The 19353-nt window shown below is 39.5% G+C and overlaps 1 protein-coding gene across 2 annotated transcripts in view; it reads right to left on the bottom strand.

The window, feature by feature from the left end:
* Positions 1-19353, bottom strand: part of LOC106083656 (KN motif and ankyrin repeat domain-containing protein 2) — an 89138-nt gene that overhangs the window by 36471 nt on the left and 33314 nt on the right. The window contains exon 1 of one of the 2 annotated variants that reach the window (XM_013246805.2): positions 9469-9736. The exons of the other annotated variant lie outside the window; for it this stretch is intronic. Coding sequence (XP_013102259.2) covers positions 9469-9610 — 142 coding nt within the window. The 5' untranslated portion in view covers positions 9611-9736. Of the gene's footprint in view, positions 1-9468; positions 9737-19353 lie in introns of those variants that run through there. 2 annotated transcript variants of the gene reach the window in all.

The raw sequence follows: 19353 nt of genomic DNA, 5'->3' as shown, positions 1-19353 counted from the left end.
TAGAACGGTTTATATGGGAGGTACATCAGGTTATAGACCAATTCGGACCGTACTTGACACAGTTGTTGGAAGTCATAACAAAATACTACGTGGAAAATTTCAGGCAAATCGGATAAAAATTGCGGCTTGTAAGGGCTCAATAAGTCAAATCGGGAGTTCGGTTTATATGGGAGCTATATCAGGTTATAGAGCGATTCGGACCGTACTTGACACTGTTGTTGGAAGTTATAACACAACACTACGTGGAAAATTTCAGCCAAATCGGATCAGATAAGTCAAATCGTGAGATCGGTTTATGTGGGAGCTATATCAGGTCGTAGACCGGTTTGGACTGTACTTGGCACAGTTATTGACCGTGCAATACGCGCAAAATTTCAGTCAAATGGGACAAAAAATTCGGCTCCCAAGGGCTCAAGATGTCAAATCGGAAGATCGGTTATATGGAAGCTATATCAAAATCTGGACCAATATGGTCCATATGCAGTCCCCAACGACCTACATAAATATTGATTGATTGATTTTGACATACGGACAGACGCACATGGCTAGATCGACTTCGAGGCGATCAAGAATATATATACTTTATAGGATCTTTGGGCTATATTTCGAGGTGTTACAAACGGAACGACTAGATTAATATACCCCCATACTATGGTGGTGGGCATAATAGACTTTCTTACGATAGAATTGATGCCTAGAAACGCCGACTCCTTCATGATTGACGTCGGTTTTACTTTATTGAAAGGACCTTCAATGTCAAAATATACTACCATTGTTAGAGATGGACGATGGGTAAATACTCAAAGTTATTTACCCGGTAAATTGGGTAAATACCCAAGAATTTACCCATTTATACCCAAAAACTGAGTATTTATAATTTTGCAGATATCTTGGGTATAAAAGCATTTTCAAAAAAAGTTTGATGATTTCGTATTCTTTGCATATAAACCTGATTTTGTGATCTCATAAAATCGGATTTTAGTTATATATAGCCGCTATATAGACCGATCTCCAGACTTAAAGATTTGGAGCAATAAATTGGTAATTTTTCTTCGGATTTCGGATGAGATTTGAAATTTGGCACAGTGACTTCTGGTAGACCTCTATTCATTTTTGTGAAGTGCAGTTCTGATCGGACTATATTTGGATATAGCTGCCCTTAGGCCGACCACCCGATCTTCCGATATAGGGTATTGAGGCCATAAAAGATCTATTTATTACCCGAAATCGATGAAATTTGGCACGGTGTGTTCTGATAGACCCCATCCCATTCCTTTCAAATGTGGTAGAGATCGGACCATATATGGATATAGCTGCCATATATACCGATCACCCGATATAGTTTACTATATCCTATAAAACGAGCATTTTTATACCCTCCACCATAGGATGGGGGTATACTAATTTCGTCATTCTGTTTGTAACTCCTCGAAATATTCGTCTGAGGCCCCAATAAAGTATATATATTCTTGATCGTCATGACATTTTAAGTCGAACTAGCCACGTCCGTCCGTCTGTCTGTCTGGCGAAAGCACGATAACTTTCGAAGGAGTAAAGCTAGCCGTTTGAAATTTAGCACAAATACTTCTTATCAGAGTAGATCGGTTGCGATTGTAAATGGGCTATATCGGTCCACGTTTTGATATAGCTGCCATATAAACCGAAAAGGGATCTTGATTTTTTGAGCCGCTAGAGGGCACAATTCTTATCCGATTTGGCTGAAATGAGGTGTTTTATTATGACTTCCAACAACTATGCTGAGTATGGTTGAAATTGGTCCATAATCTCATATAGCTGTCATATAAACCTATATGGGGTCTTGACTTCTTGAGCCGCTAGAGGGCACAATTCCTATCCGATTTGTCTGAAATTTTGCACGACGTGTTTTGTTATGACTTCCAATAACTGTGCTGAGTATGGTTGAAATCGGTTAATAACCTGTTATAGGTGTCATATAATCCTATCTGGGGTCTTGACTTCTTGAGCGTCTAGAGTGCGCAATTCCTATCCGATTAGCTGAAATTTTGCATGAGGTGTTTTGTTATAACTTTCAATAACTGTGCCAAGAATAGTTCAAATCGGTCCATAAACTGATATAGCTGCCATATAAGCCAATATGGGATCTTGACTTCTTGAGCCTCTAAAGGGCGCAAGTATTACCCGATTTGGCCGAAATTTTGCACAACGTATTTTGTTATGACTTCCAACAACTGTGTTAAGAATAGTTCAAATCGGTCCATAACCTGATATAGCTGCCATGTAAACCGATCTGGGGTCTTGACTTCTTGAGCCACTAGAAGGCGTAATTATTATCCGAATTAGCTGAAATTTTGCACGACGTATTTTGTTATAACTTTCAACAACTGTGCTAAGAATAGTTCAAATCGGTCCATAAACTGATATAGCTGCCATATAAGCCAATATGGGATCTTGACTTCTTGAGCCTCTAAAGGGCGCAAGTATTATCCGATTTGAATGAAATTTTGTGCAACGGCTTCTCTCATGACCTTTATCATAGGTGTCGAATATGACATGAATCGGTTTGTAGCCTATTACAGCTCCCCTATAAACCGATCTCCCTATTTACTTCTTTACAATTCTTACTAATAGATTTGGCTGAAATTTTACATAATGACTTCTACTATGCTCTCCAAAATTCAGTTCAATTATGGTCCGAAATGAACCATTACTAGTTCATCCTATTTCGATGAAATTTGGCATATCGAGTTCCGGTACACCTCGATGTGCCAAATTTCATTGAAATATGATGAAAATGCTCCTTTTATAGGCTAATTACACAATATCGGGAGATCGGTATATATGGTAGCCACATTTGACAGGAATGAATAGGGGTCTACCAGAACACACTGTGCCAAATTTCATCGAATTCGGGTAATAAATGGATCTTTTATGGCCTCAACAACAACCTATATTGGGAGATCGGGTGGTCGGTCTAAGGGCAGCTATATCCAAATATAGTCCGATCTAAAACGCACTTTACAGAAAGGAATAGACGTCTACCAGAATTCACTGTGACAAATTTCATCGAAATCGAAAGAAAAATTACCAATTTATTGTCTCAAGACTTTAAGTCTGGAAATCGGTCTATATAGTGGCTATATAAGACTAGTCGGACTTTATGAGATGAGAAGGTCAGGCAAATTTTTTTATATCCAAGATATCTGCAATATTATAAATACCCAAAAAAGCGTTGGGTATTTGCTCGGTAGAAACCCATCTCTAACCATTATACATTCATCGTCAGCGGAAGAACCCTCTATGTAGCCGGCTAGGTCGTGAAGGGCTGTTTTAGTGGACTTTCTTATTATACGCATGCTGCTGCCGAGACAAATGGTCTCGAGGGATATTTGCCCAAAAATATGTTTCTATCAACCTCTCAAAAGTCTTCAGCATAAAGGATAAAGGTAAGGTTTTCCTGCTTTCGGAATGAAAATGACATTTGTGTCCCTTTATCCCACAGGTATATATGACATGCTGGTGCAAGCAGAGTATATCTCCCTAAGCCAAGGAACCGGTCTATCAGACACAGCTTGTAATTCAACCGGTGATACATCATTAAAGCATGGTGACTTGAAGGAGTCGAAACTTCTTATCGCCCAAAGGATTTTCGGCTCAGACACAATTTCCGCCATAACCTCCGACGAATGCATACCAGTGACAATCTCTTCTGGCGCCATGTTGTGCGTTGGACAATTTCCCGGGAAATGTGTATCAACGAGCAGTTCTAGTGATTCCTCTCTAGACATGGTCCATACATTCTCTGACTTCTGAATATACCCCACCATATTAGGTCTCGAGGACAGAATCTTCCTTAGCCTAGAGGCCTTAGATGTATCCTCCACGGAGCTGCAGAATTCTACTCAGGATTTATTCTGAGCGCTGCTCAGCTCGCCCTTATATTTTGTTAGCTCAGCCTTATAGACGTTCTAATCGTGTGGGGCTCTTAGTATCATCTACCCTATATACAAAACAGTTTTTCAAACGCTAAATCCCTAGCATATATATACATTAAAATTCTTTTTATAGGAATACTAAATTCAAGATTAAATTACATTTTTCAAAACAAATAATGTGAAATACCCCACTACTCAAATACAGCTCCATTAAAGGTAAATTTTAATCATTTGGCCTTGAATTTGGGCTAAATTCCTTGCATTGAATGGTGGAAAATTACCATACTTGGCGAATGGCACAGATCAAAGCAAAACCTCATATCAGTTGCAGCAAATTATTTACAAATATCAGTTGTAGAAATGGTTTTGGCTGAATTTTTTGGGCAGAGCACAAAGCGATTATTTGCTCTCTTGATTTTGGTTGCTATGTACAGTTACGAGGTAAGATTTGCTAAAAAGACATATCTTAAAGGCATTTATATGGATTTTAATGTTCCAGGTCCACTCAAAACTAATGCAAAATTGGTTGAATTGCACTCTTCATGATGGCAACTTTGCCAAGTTTGATTTGTGCGAAGTGAGGCCCAATGAACACAGAAATCCTTCAATTTTTCTGCACATAAAATTATTACAATTGCCAGTCAACAATAACTATGAATTGCATGTGGAAATAGTCTACCAGAGGCCTCTTAGCAGTGGCATTGTGTTTCTAAACTCTACTTGGAATGCGTGTAACTATCTGCAAAATCGCAAAAAAATTGGTTCTTTTAATCGAATATATATCAATTTGTCACGGTATTCCAATCTCAATCTTACGTGTCCCTACAATGCAAGTATCAGAAGCTAAAATTTCCCACTGTTGAGAACCCACTATCGTTATATTTCGATTATATTGTATTTTAGCATGATGTCATTGTGGAAAAGCTGGTATATGATCAGAGGGCAATTCCTTTTCCGGTACCCTTTGGAGAATATGTTGTCAGGTCTTCCCACTACATTGCCCGTCAGAACAAATTTAATATAGATTTCAGCATTACAGTGACCGCCTAGATTGTGAGCTAAAAATTTCAATTATTGAAGCAAAAACAAAAAAACATTCCACCAAGAGGCAACATTTTCAAAATGATTGGGAAAAAACAAGTAAAATAGCTTTAAGCTCGGCCAGGCCGAACTTTGGATACCCACCACCTCGGGTATATATGTAAACCCTATTTCGTCACAGTCCGGTGAAAATTGGATAACTTAAGCACCCAAATTCGGCACGGCCATTGAGTGGTCTAATATATATGTCTCTATTCAATTTAGAACAAAATATTGGTCTTTTTGGCAGATATATCCAATTATAAACCGATCTTAATCATATTAAGGTCGGATATCGTGAGGCTCAGAAAAACTCACTGTTTCAAATTTCAGCTCAATCCTATATATAACAAGTAAAAGCGTGCTAAGTTCGGCCGGGCCGAATCTTATATACCCTCCACCATGGATAGCATTTGTCGAGTTCTTTTCCCGGCATCTCTTCTTAGGCAAAAGAGGATATAAGAAAAGATTTGCTCTGCTATTAGAGCGATATCAAGATATGGTCCGGTCTGGACCACAATTAAATTAAATGTTGGAGACCTGTGTAAAATGTCAGCCAATTCGAATAAGAATTGCGCCCTTTGGGGGCTCAAGAAGTAAAATAGAGAGATCGATTTATATGGGAGCTGTATCGCGCTATAGACCGATTCATACCATAATAAACACGTAGGTAAATCGGATAATAATTGTGACCTCTACAGGCTCAAGAAGTCAAGATCCCAGATCGGTTTATATGGCACAGTTGTTGGATATCAAAACAAAACACGTCGTGCCAAAATTCATTCAAATCGGATAAGAATTGCGCACTCTAGAGGCTCAAGAAGTCAAGACCCAAGATCGGTTTATATGGCAGCTATATCAGGTTATGGACCGATTTGAACCATACTTAGCACAGTTGTTGGATATCAAAACAAAACACGACGTGCCAAAATTCATTCAAATCAGATAAGAATTGCGCACTCTAGAGGCTCAAGAAGTCAAGACCCAAGATCGGTTTATATGGCAGCTGTATCAGGTTATGGACCGATTTGAACCATACTTGGCACAGTTGTTGGATATCATAACAAAACACGTCGTGCGAAATTTCATTCCAATCGGATAAGAATTGCGCACTCTAGAGGCTTAAGAAGTCAAGACCCAAGATCGGTTTATATGGCAGCTATATCAGGTTATGGACCGATTTGAACCATACTTAGCACAGTTGTTGGATATCATAACAAAACACATCGTGCCAAAATTCAGTCAAATCGGATAAGAATTGCGCCCTCTAGAGGCTCAAGAAGTCAAGACCCAAGATCGGTTTATATGACAGCTATATCAGGTTATAGACCGATTTGGACTATACTTGGCACAGTTGTTGGATATCATAACAAAACTCGTCGTGCAAAATTTCATTCCAATCGGATAAGAATTGCGCACTCTAGAGGCTCAAGATCGGTTTATATGGCAGCTATATCAAAACATGGACCGATATGGCCCATTTACAATTCCAACCGACCTACACTAATAAGAAGTATGTGTGCAAAATTTCAAGCGGCTAGCTTTACCCCTTCGGAAGTAAGCGTGCTTTCGACAAACAGACGGACGGACGGACGGACAGACAGACGGACGGACGGACATGGCTAGATCGACATAAAATACTTTATGGGGTCTCAGACGAATATTTCGAGTAGTTTCGAGTAGACGTAATTAGTATACCCCCCATCCTATGGTGGAGGGTTTAAAAATCAATTGGTGTGTGTTTGTAGGTTTGTTTGTTTGTTTGTATGCTTGTGTCTTCCTTACAGACTCAGAAACGGCTGAACCGATTTTCTTGAAATGTTCACAGATGGTGCATAATAACCCAGCGGTGAAATTATGGTACTACATCTTTTGATATCTGAAGGGAGTGCGGACCCTCCCCCTTACCCTAATTTTCAGAAACGCCAGATCTCGGAGGTGGGTGGTGCGAGTTAAGCGAAATTTTGTGTGCTCTCATATAGTACCCTAAAAATAAAAATTTGGTATCCAAATTTCGGATATGGTACCTAGGGGGCTGCCCCACCCTAAAACCTACCAAACATATATTTAGACCAATCACGACAATATGGTACTCAAATGAAACGTATTTAGGATAAGAAAACATATCTAATATCCAATTGTCAGACCAAGTGTTAGGGGGACAACCCAAAGCCCCAAAACACCCCTAAATCGGGCATATTTACCGACCATGTCAATGTAGAGATTAAATGAAAGGTTTTGGGGGGTAGAGCAACAATTCTTACCCATTTACGGGACCAATTTTCTGGAGGTCTATCCCTTTCCCAAAATACCCCACAAACAGCAATTTTTTAGTGACCATCGAAATATGGGGCTCAAATAAAGGTATTTAGGAGTAGAATACGAATTTGATATCCAAATGTAGGACCATGTATTTGGGGCATCACCCACTTTCCCAAAACACCCCCAAAGGGAAAATATTTTTCGACCATGCCAATATGTGGCTCAAATGAAAGGTATTTGAATTAGAAAACGAATTTGATAACCAATTGTGGGGCCATTTGTTTGGGGGACGCCCCATCCTGTAAACTCCTCTTAAGCCGATGGCAATATGGGGTTTAAATAAATAGTATTTGAGAGAAGATCACGATGGTGATATTTTTTCTGGGCCAAGTATCTGGGGGACCACCTCTCCCCCCGAAAACACCACTAAATCAGACATCATGAGAATATCGGGCTGAAGTGAAGCATTTTAAGATTGGAGTACACCTTACATCCAAACTTAAATTCGTAGACCAATATAAATCACATGGGATTCAGATAAAGGCACTTATATTGTTAAACTGTTAGTCACATTAGCATGGTATTTCACTAAAAGATCTTTAATTGTCGAAACTAAATATTCCAAGGAAACGTTTGGTCCATATAAAGTAAAAGAAGGCGCAGCGGAGCGGGCCCGGGTCAGCTAATCCGTTAATAAATAAAGCTTTTATTGTCTTCAGGCCCCATATCGGCAGATCGGTCTATATGACAGCTATATCCAAATATAATCCGATTTGAATCATATATACGTCAGAAGTCGGGAGGCTTAAAATAACTCACTGTTCTAAATTTCAGCGAAATCGGTTAAAAAATAAAGCTTTTATGGGCTCCAGACCGTTTATCGGGAGATCGGTCTATATGGCAGCTATATCTGAATATTAACCGATCTAATCCATATTTACGTCAGATGTCGGGAGGCTTAAAATAACTCACTGTTGAAAATTTCAGCGAAATCGGGTAATAAATAAAGCTTTTATGGGCTTCAGACCCATTATCGGGAGATCGGTCTATATGACTGCTATATCTAAATATGAACCGATCTATTCCATATTTGGGTCAGATGTCGGGAGGCTTAAAATAACCCACCGTTTTAAATTTCAGCGAAATCGGGTAATAAGTAACGCTTTTATGGGCTCCAGACCGTTTATCGGGAGATCGGTCTATATGGCAGCTATATCTAAATATGAACCGATCTAATCTATATTTGGGTCAGATGTCGGGAGGCTTAAAATAACTCACTGTTGCAAATTTCAGCGAAATCGGGTAATAAATAAAGCTTTTATGGGCTTCAGACCCTTTATCGGGAGATCGGTCTATATGGCAGCTATATCTAAATATGAACCGATCTGAACCATATTGAGGCCAGATGTCGGGAGGCTTAAAATAACCCACCGTTTTAAGTTTCAGCGAAATCGGGTAATAAATAAAGCTTTTATGGGCTTCAGACCCTTTATCGGGAGATCGGTCTATATGACAGCTACATCCAAATATAATCTGATCTGAACCATATTTACGTCAGATGTCGGGAGGCTTAAAATAACTCACTGTTCTAAATTTCAGCGAAATCGGGTAAAAACTAAAGCTTTTATGGGCTTCAGACCCTTTATCGGGAGATTGGTCTATATGGCAGCTATATCTAAATATGAACCGATCTAACCCAAATATGGATTAGTTGTCGAGAAACCTTAAACTACTCACAATTTCAAATTTCAGCAAAATCAGATGAATAATAAAGTTTTTATGGGCATTAGACCCTTTATCGGGAGATCGGTCTATGTGGCAGTTATACCCAAATATGGTCCGATTTGGCCTGTTCAAGAACTTAACCAGCGTGCATCAAAAATATGTATATGTGCCAAATTTCAGCTCAATATCTCAATTTTTGAAGGCTTTAGAGTCATTGCAACAGATGGACGGACGGACAGACGGACGGACAGACGGACGGATAGACGGACGGACGGACAGACAGACGGACGGATAGACGGACGGACGGACAGACACACGGACATCGTTTAATCGTCTTGGAATTTTACGAGAATCCGAAATATATATACTTTGTAGGATCGGAAGATGATATTTCGAAGTGTTGCAAACGGAATGACGAAATGAATATACCCCCTTTCCTACGGTGGTGGGTATACAACTTGAAACAGTTCATGATATTTGTACATACATTCATTCCACCAACTTGTATGCCATAGTGTTTGAGGTTTATTTAGCGATGTAACTGCAGCGGTAGTGGAATCTTCCCAAGTAGTAGATGTGGATAATTTCTTCTTCTGGCGTTTTTTAACTTTATTGGTTGTAGAAAACATTTTATGACAATTTTTGAAAATATCACTTCACTCTAATCATCTTTTGAAGGTTTTAATTGCAGTTTAACATATAATTTTTGGCAACTTTTTTTCTTTTTTTAAACATTCTCAAAATCACATCACTTTCTTTGTTTAAGCATCTTTTCAGACATCTTCTTACATTTCGAACGCTTTCTTTCAACTAAATCACCTCGAGCTAAGTTAAACCCCCCATCCGTTTAAAACGAAAATCCCAACCCATCGTACAACCAAACTCACAAATTATTGATGAGCAAGAAAATAAGTAAAGGAAAAATTACTAAATGTGTAAATCTTCTTTATAAATAAACATCAAATAGCAGCTTGTGCAAGAAAAAGCTCAAGCTTCATCTCTCTTTTTTTCTTTCAAGACAAAACATTGAAGGCGGTATGTGTTTCGATTAAGTCTCAGCGAAAAAAAAAAACATGAATAAGATGAACAACAACAAAAATGCAAACAAGATTATATTATTAACTAAAATCATTAAAGAAATTATCAGTGCCTGAATGCTCTTTGGCTGAATTGTTGTTGGCAGCATCGTTACACTTTCTCAAGATGCCAATTGTTGGAGAATTTTTGTGAAACAGCTTCAAGGTGTTCTCTTAAAAAACAACGCCACAAAGCTTCTGTAAAGTGAGCAAAGCAAAAACCTTATGTGGAGCACAGTGGGATGGTGCGTGGAGCACAATGGGATGGAATTTGAAATCAACCAAAATCCACAAAACTATTAAAATTAACAAATAAAAGCGTGCTAAGTTCAGTCGGGCCGAATCTTATATACCCTCCACCATGGATCGTATTTGTCGAGTTCTTTTCCCGGTATCTCTTTTTAGGCAAATAAATGATAAAAGAAAAGAATTGCTATGCTACTGGAGTCTTATCAAGTTATGATCCGATTCGGATTGTAATTGAATTGAATGTTGGAGACCATAGTAGCAGATCATTGTGTAAAAATTCAGCCAATTCGAAAAAGAATTACGCCCTTTAGGGATTCCAGGAGAAAACTAGGGAAATCGGATTATATGGGAGTTGTATCAGGCTGTAGACTACTTTAGACCATAGTTGACACGTATGTTGAAGGTCATAAGAGAAGCCGTTGTACAAAATTTCAGCCAAATCGGAAAATAATTGCGCCCTCTAGAGGCTCAAGAAGTCTAGATCCCAGATCGGTTAATATGGCAGCTATATCAGGTTATGAACCGATTTGAATCATACTTACCAAAGTTGTTGGAAGACATAACAAAATACGTCATGCAAAATTTTTGCCAAAGTGGATAAGAACTGCGCCCTCTAGTGGCTCATATGGCACAGTTGCTAAAAGTCTTAGCAATATACGTCGTGCAAAATTTCATTCAAATCGGATAGGAATTGAACCCTCTAGAGGGTCCAGGAGTCAAGACCCCAGATCGGTTTTTATGACAGCTACATCAGGTTATAGACCGATTTGAACCATACTTCGCAAAGTAGTGAGAAGACGTAACAAAACACGTCATGCACAATTTTACCCAAATCGGATAGGAATTGCGCCCTCTAGTGGCTCAATAAATTAAGAGTCAAAATCGGTTTATATGGCAGCTAAATCAAAACGTGGACCGACTTGAACCATACTAACCATACTTACTTATACTTAGCAGAGTTGTTTAAAGTCATAGCGTCGTACAAAATTTCATCTAAATCGGATAGGAATTGCACCCTCCAGAGGCTCCAGAGTCAAGACCCCAGATCGGTTATTATACCTACATCAGGTTATAGACCGATTTCAACCATACTTAGCAAAATTATTGGAAGTCATAACAAAACATCTTACGCAAACTTTCAACCAAATCGTGTAGAATTACGCCCTCTAGTGGCTCAACAAGAAGTCAAGATTAAAGATCGGTTAATATGGCAGCTGTATCAGGTTATGGACCGATTTGGGCCATGCATAGCAAGATTATTGGAAATCATAACAAAACACATCGGAGACCACCGTAGCGCAGAGGTTAGCATGGCCGCCTATGACGCTGAACGTCTAATTCTGAACCAATCTAATGGACCCCGGCGGATGCTTTCAGATGGGTTTTTAAACAATCCGATAAAATTGCAAAAATTGAAATAACGCCGGTTGACAAACGACAACGTTATGTCAAATTACCCAAAATCTGTCTACCATACATATGGGAGCTATATCTAAATCTGAACCGATTTCAAATAAACTTCTCAGATATTATGGTAGTCGTCGAGGAAAGCGTTGTGCAAAATTGCCAAGATTGGTCAATCAATGCGCCTGTAGTGGCCTTAGATGTGAAAATCGGGCGATATGCATATATGACAGGTATATCTAACTCTGAACGGATTTCTATGAAATTCGCCAATAATGTCGAGAGTCATAAGAAAATCCTTCCTGCTAAATTTCGAAAGGTTCGGTTCACAAATGACCACTTTATAGCAATATTTCTCAAAATCAGACGAACATATATAGGGTGATTTTTTTGAGGTTAGGATTTTCATGCATTAGTATTTGACAGATCACGTGGGATTTCAGACATGGTGTCAAAGAGAAAGATGCTCAGTATGCTTTGACATTTCATCATGAATAGACTTACTAACGAGCAACGCTTGCAAATCATTGAATTTTATTACCAAAATCAGTGTTCGGTTCGAAATGTGTTCATTCACCGTAACGTTGCGTCCAACAGCATCTTTGAAAAAATACGGTCCAATGATTCCACCAGCGTACAAACCTCATCAAACAGTTCCTTTTTTTGGGATGCATGGGCAGTTCTTGAACGGCTTCTGGTTGCTCTTCACTCCAAATGCGGCAATTTTGCTTATTTACGTAGCAATTCAACCAGAAATGAGCCTCATCGCTGAACAAAATTTGTCAAAATTTGAACACATTTCGAACCGAACACTGATTTTGGTAATAAAATTCAATGATTTGCAAGCGTTGCTCGTTAGTAAGTCTATTCAAGATGAAATGTCAAAGCATACTGAGCATCTTTCTCTTTGACACCATGTCTGAAATCCCACGTGATCTGTCAAATACTAATGCATGAAAATCCTAACCTCAAAAAAATCACCCTTTATCTTAATTGTGAATATTTTGAAAAACAATAAATCGATGATTAATATCTCTAATTCCGAAATATTAAAGGCAACCCTCGTACTTGGTATACTATTTAATATGGACGGACAGACAGACGGACATGGCTAAATTGAATCATAAAGTAATTCTAAGTCGATTGGTGTACTTATCAATGGGTCTATCTCTCTTCCTTCTGGGTGTTACAAACAAATTCACTAAGTTATAATGCCCTGTAGCACAGCAGTGGGTAGGATATAAAAATATGTGAAATTACGATGGCGCTCAGCTGATAAGAAATGTAAATAAATCTTTTGGAAACATTTGTGAACAAACAAAATTAGATTATGACTGTATCATTATGCCGTCCATCTCCTAGTTGGCCTGTCTGTCTGTCTGCTTGTTTGCCTGGTCATATAAGAACACGCATACATACTTTGTCTTGCATGTTATTCATGCTTAGCAAACAAACAATGTGGAGGTGATAATTGAAAGAAGATCAAATTTTTTATTGGAGCTATGCGTGAGTGTTTGCATCAGCTGGTAAATAAGACGAACTCTACGAATTTTTTACAGTAGAGCTAGGATATAACGAACAAAAGAGAAGCATATAAATGTGATTTTGTTACTTATCATCATGGGTTTTCCCATTGATATTAGTAATTTGGCAAGCAGACAGGCAGATGGACGGACAAACTGATTGATATACTTAACAAGTTATATATCAAGTTATAGTCTGACAAAATTTCTGCCATATCGGTTGAGAATTGCGCCCTCTAGAAGCTCAAGAAGTCAAGATCCGGGATCGGTTTACATGGCAACTATATCAGGTTATGTCAAATCGAGAGATCGGTTTATATGGGAGCTATATATATAAATTTTTACCGATATGGCCCATTTGCAATCCCCAACGACTTACATCAATATTAAGTATCTGTGCAAAATTTCAAGGGGGTTTCTCTACGCGTTCGACCGCTATCGCCATTTCGTCAGACGGACATGGCTCTACGCAGAACGTCGCGCCGATCGAAAGTATGTAAACTTTATGGGGTCTTAAACAAGTATTTCGAGATGTTACAAATGGAATAGTAAAAACGGACCCCCACCACGTTGACGACTCACCCAAACGTACAAAGGACCATGATTTGCGGATCTGTACCTGGAATGTATTGCAGATGTACAAGGCAGATATTACCGCCTTACAGGAAGTGCGATGGACTGGGAATGGCGTCACTACAACACCAAACGGTGACGAACTATACTATAGCTGCCATAACACGAGGCATAAATTTGGCTGTGGATTTGTGGTTAGTCGGAGTCTAAAACACCTTGTTTCCAGCTTTACTCCGGTGGTGAGAGGCTAGCCACAATCCGCATAAAAGCCAAATTCTTCAACACTAACCTAATTTGTACCCATGCCACGACGCGTCGCGACGGAAGACAAAGACGAGCAGACCAAGGATATTTTTTACGAGCGCCTAAAAAGAATATGACCGCTGCCTCTCCCATGATATTAAAATCGTTCTGTGAGATTTTAATGCGAAGATTGAGAAGGAAGACATCTTAGGTCTAACAACCGGAAAGTTTAGCCTCTACGAGATAACGTCCAGTAATGGGTTGAGGTTGATAGATTTCCCAGCGGCAAAAAACATGGTAGTTAGTAGCACCAGACTTCAACATAAAAATATTTACAAGGCCACATGGCTGTCAACAGATCAAAACACGAGGAACCAAATTGATCACGTTGTGATAGATGGAAGGCATTCATCTAGCGTGTTAGATGTACGACCGATCCGTGGAGCGAATATAGATTCAGATCATTACCTTGTTGCAGCAAAGGTTCGCACCCGTTTGAACATGGCGAGGAAAGTACGATCTGACACTGCACGGAAGCAGGACATTGAAAAGCTGCAAACACAACAAATGGCAGCGGCATACTCCACTCGACTGACCCAACTGCTTGATGAAAGCACTCCTTGTTCCGATGATATAATGACGCAGTGGAAAACTATTGGCCACTCCATGCAAAATGCCGCGAAATTCGAACTTGGGTAACGGAAGCCTCCTCCAAGAAACCCATGGTACGACCAAATGTTTCGAGATGCTACTGAAGCCAAGAATGCGGCATATAGAGCAACCCTGCAATCAGTAGCAACGCTCCAGATGTAGGAGAGATCTCGGGAGAAAAGGAGAGAGGAGAAACGTCTTTTCCGCAGAAAGAAAAAGCAAATGGAAAGACGTGAGTGTGAGCGAATTGAGATGTACAGGGGCCAGAATGAAGTCCGGAAATTCTACCAAAGAATTAAACATCAAACCGATGGTTTTGGTGCAGGCACATCTCCCTGCAGAGACAAAGAAGAAAATCTGACAATTGACACAGATAACGTTTTACCCAACTGCTAGTGTCCGAGGTTGGCGGCGAAGAGGATACCGTAGTACCAATCCCTGATGATGGTATAGAATGTTTACCTCCTAGTCAGAATGAGGTCCAGGTAGCAGTGACTCGACTAAAGAACATCAAGGCAGCAGGAGCCGGCGGGTTACCCAATGAACGTTTTAAGACTGGAGGCGACACGCTGATAAGGCGTATGCATCAGCTTATCTGCGCAATCTGGCTAGAAAAACGCATACCCGATGATTGGAACCTCAGCATACTATGTCCCGTACACAAAAAAGGAGACAAGACGGAATGTGCCAACTACAGAGGAATAAGTCTCCTCCCTATCGCATACAAGATACTCTCGAGCGAACTGTGTGAAAGATTGAAACCTAAAGTCAATGAGATAATTGGGCCCCATCAATACGGCTTTAGACCTGGTAAATCCACCCTAAACCAGATATTCACACTGCGCCAAATCCTGGAGAAGAACCGAGAAGGACAAATCAATACCTACCATCTCTTTGTTGACTACAAAGCCCCATTAGATGCTCCTTTACGTTCAAAGGTATTTCAAGCCATGTTTGAGTTTGGTATCCCTGCAAAATTTTTAAGACTCTGCAGGATGACACTCGTTGATTCGCGTTCCTCAGTAAGAATAGGAAAGAATCTCTCCGAACCATTCCATACCAAACGAGGTTTCAGACAAGGAGACAGCCTCTCGTGTGATCTCTTTAATATCCTGCTGGAGAAGATTATACGAGATGCAGAAGTGAATAGATATGGCACACTAATCACAAGAGTACACCTGCTACTCGCCTATGCCGACGACATCGATATCATAGTTCGGTCACCGGAAGTAGTAACTGCAGCCTTTGAAAGACTCGAAAGATAGTCAGTGAAGATGGGTCTGTTAGTAAATGGAGATAAGACGAAATGTATGGTTTCAACTCCCAAAAAGCCTTGCACAACCGAGCAGATAAAGAAAATGGAGAAAGTTGAGAACCACAACTTTGAGATAGTCAGTAACTTTATCTACCTTGGCACCGCCGTAACCGAAACGAATGCCACCAGTTTTGAAATTAAGCGAAGAATAATACTGGCAAACAGATGCTACTTTGGATTAAGTAAGCAGTTTAGAAACAAGGCCACCTCTCGACAGACGAAGATTACACTATACAAGACACTGTTACTATCCGTGCTGTTATATAGTTCTGAGGCATGGCTACTTGTGAAAGCAGACGAGGCAGTGTTTGGAGTGTTTGAGAGAAAGATTCTTTGTAAAATATATGGACCAGTTTGCGTTAATGGAGAATGGAGGCGACGTATGAACCACGAGTTGTATGAGCCGTATGACGACGATAGGATAGTTACACGTATCAAAATTTAACGGCTGCATTGGCTAGGTCATGTTGTCAGAATGGAGGAAGAAGCTCCAGCAAAGAAGTCTTGACACACTGTGGTACACGCAAACCGGGAAGACCAAAAGCCCGATGAGAAGATCAAGTGGTGGGAGACATCTCGAAACTTGGTGCCAGAGTTTTTAGACTGAGCTCCCAGAAGATCGAGGCGCTTGGAACGCTATGCTACGTTCGGCTAGTGTAACAAATGATGTGTCATGGCCAATTAAGGTAAGTAAGTAAACGGTATAACTAGATTAGTATACCTCTATGGTGATGGGTATAAAAACGTTTAACAAACCAGTTTCTCACTAATACCTTAAAACTGTCACAACTGTCGGAAGTCTAAAGTAATTTACATTTTTGGAGCAAAAAAGTCGCTGACTTGTAACAAATGAAAGCGTCAAAATTGTTACCAAAATGTTATGCAAACTAAAATATTACTAAATTAAAAAAATTTTTATATATATAAACAAAAACAAAACCCAGACAAAGTAGTGACGAAAAACTGCATATAGACACAAAACAGCGTGACAATTGTTTGTAACAAATATTACGTCAAAAAGACGTTAAATGCGAAACATTTGAATTTCAATTGGCGTTGCAAATTTTAAATTCATTTTGTTTGGCCAATGATTTGATTTTTTTTTTTTACGTGAGGTTGGGTGGGAGGTTAGCGGTGTCCAAAAAAACCTCAAGCGGTAAGGAATTTTAAATGTGACTGCATACAAATAAGTTTTAATAGTTTTAGGCTGATTGAATTTTCCACAGCATTCAAATAAATATTCAAAAATACCACATAAATTGCGCATTTCAAACTCGGTTTTGTGAGTGCAAAATCAAGAAAAAATTCATATAGACAAGGAAAAAATTGTGGGTTGCATAAATTATGCCCGTATGGGAATAAAAACCGATGACTATCAACACCAACATCAACAAAAAAAAAAAAAAATCATCGATCCAGCTATCACTGAGAAGTCCGTCTGGCTTGAAGGCAGCACAAAAAAAAAAAAACAACATAAATTTTTGTCAACTGACAAATATGGTTGATCATAAATGTTTCGTTTTTCCATAGATTTTTAGATTGACTTTTTCAAGCTGAAATTCTATGGTCTTACAGCTGTGTTGGCAAACATGTCCCAAGCTAAATTGAAACAATTGCAAATTCATCATTATAACAGTCATATTTGTATTTTTTTTTTTTCCTCAAAGGCTCTTCTCAATGTTTGACTAACTAAGCTTCGCAAAGTCAGTCGTTCGATTCGCCACAGCCAAGCGTTGAGCCAATCTTGGTAAAATTGAACTGCACATAAAATTTATGCCATAATTTTTTGCTATTTTACACCGTATCTTGTTTTGATGTTAATGAAGATTTCGTATGTTTTTACATCACCATAGGTAGGGGAGTGTACTTAACTGGTCATAACGTTTGTAACAATTTGAAATAACTTTTAAATTTTAGTACACATGAGTATATAACTCATGATCGCCATCAATAAACCATGCCCATAAGGTCTACTCAAATGAGGAAATCATCAAAGCATTAGAACGAATTGATATTCAGCACAGATACTACTGTTGATGTGCAAGCCATAGTGGCCTAAAGTTGAGCAAAAACATAAAAAATTGTTATTGCAGCGGTTATTCCCTTACTAATGCTGACTATTTTTAACGGATCCTGAACGGCGTGCTGCTTAGCGATACCACATCGTACAGAAACAAGCAAAAAGGCGTTAAGTTCGGCCGGGCCGAACTTTGGATACCCATAAACCACATTTCGTCAAAATCCGGTGAAAAATACATTCCTTATACCCCATAGCAGCTATATCCAAATATGTTCCGATATGGACCAAATACTAATAAGAACAAATCATTGTTCAATTGTGTATAACAAAATATTGGTCTTTGGTCTGGTTAGCTTCCTCAAGACTCTCTAAGCGAGGTCCGAAATAGTAGAAAGAAAACGACCACCTACCATGACTACGGCCCCGGCACGACATAACTATTAACCCCACACAGACTAGAACTTTGAGCTCCGATCTGTATAGTGGTTATCACGAGAAGCTCAGCTGAGAGCTACCGGGCGCGTCTACAGGTTGCGCATAGTAAGATGCTTCGAATGCTACGGAGTAGCTGCAACTGCAGTCGCGGACAATCAGCGGCATCGAGTGGAGAGTCTCAGTGAGAAGTCGGGAGGCACCGGCTCTTGCTTAATTGCTGAATGCCTATGATGCTCGATATGACAAGGCGAGTTTTTTTGGCGGCTTTAAATAACCAATGGCCATCACGTACCCGCAGTGATCAGTCATATGGACATTATGTAGCTAACCACATTATAAAGGGCACTACCCAACGCCCGACCCTTATTGTAGGCATACTGCTAGCCGTTTGCGAGTGAAGAGTCAAGACGACCCGTGATACATGTGTCAACTAGTCTCTCTAAAGTCTTCAAAAATGAAAGATTAGAGACTTGTTGGCCTGTAGTCCTGGTATTTTATTAGAAAAAATACCAGTCACTTTATTAAACAAATTACCCCGTACTAAAAAGTACCCAGTACTAAATAAAGTACCCGGTACTTTGTTAAATAAAGTACATAGCAATGAAAAAAAGTATCCGGTACTAAAAATGTACCTGGTACTACATAAAGCACCTGGTACTAAATAAAGTACCTTGTCCCCGGTGCCTGCTACTTTATAATGGAATTGGAATAATGAAAGGCGCATGGCTCTCAGTTTTAATGCGAGATTTGGCGCGAATGACCCTGAAACGCTCACCGACAAAGAGTGGGGCACTCTTAATCGAGCCCGGAGATTAGTTGCACGAGCTACTCCAAAGGCTACACGGCTAGATTTGGAAACGCCACCGCAGTCAACCAAAAGGCT

This window comes from Stomoxys calcitrans, chromosome 5, assembly GCF_963082655.1.
Source record: "Stomoxys calcitrans chromosome 5, idStoCalc2.1, whole genome shotgun sequence".
NCBI lineage: Eukaryota > Metazoa > Arthropoda > Insecta > Diptera > Muscidae > Stomoxys > Stomoxys calcitrans.
The sequence above is the reverse complement of the archived record's forward strand: the minus strand, read 5'-3'. Positions and strand labels throughout refer to the sequence as shown.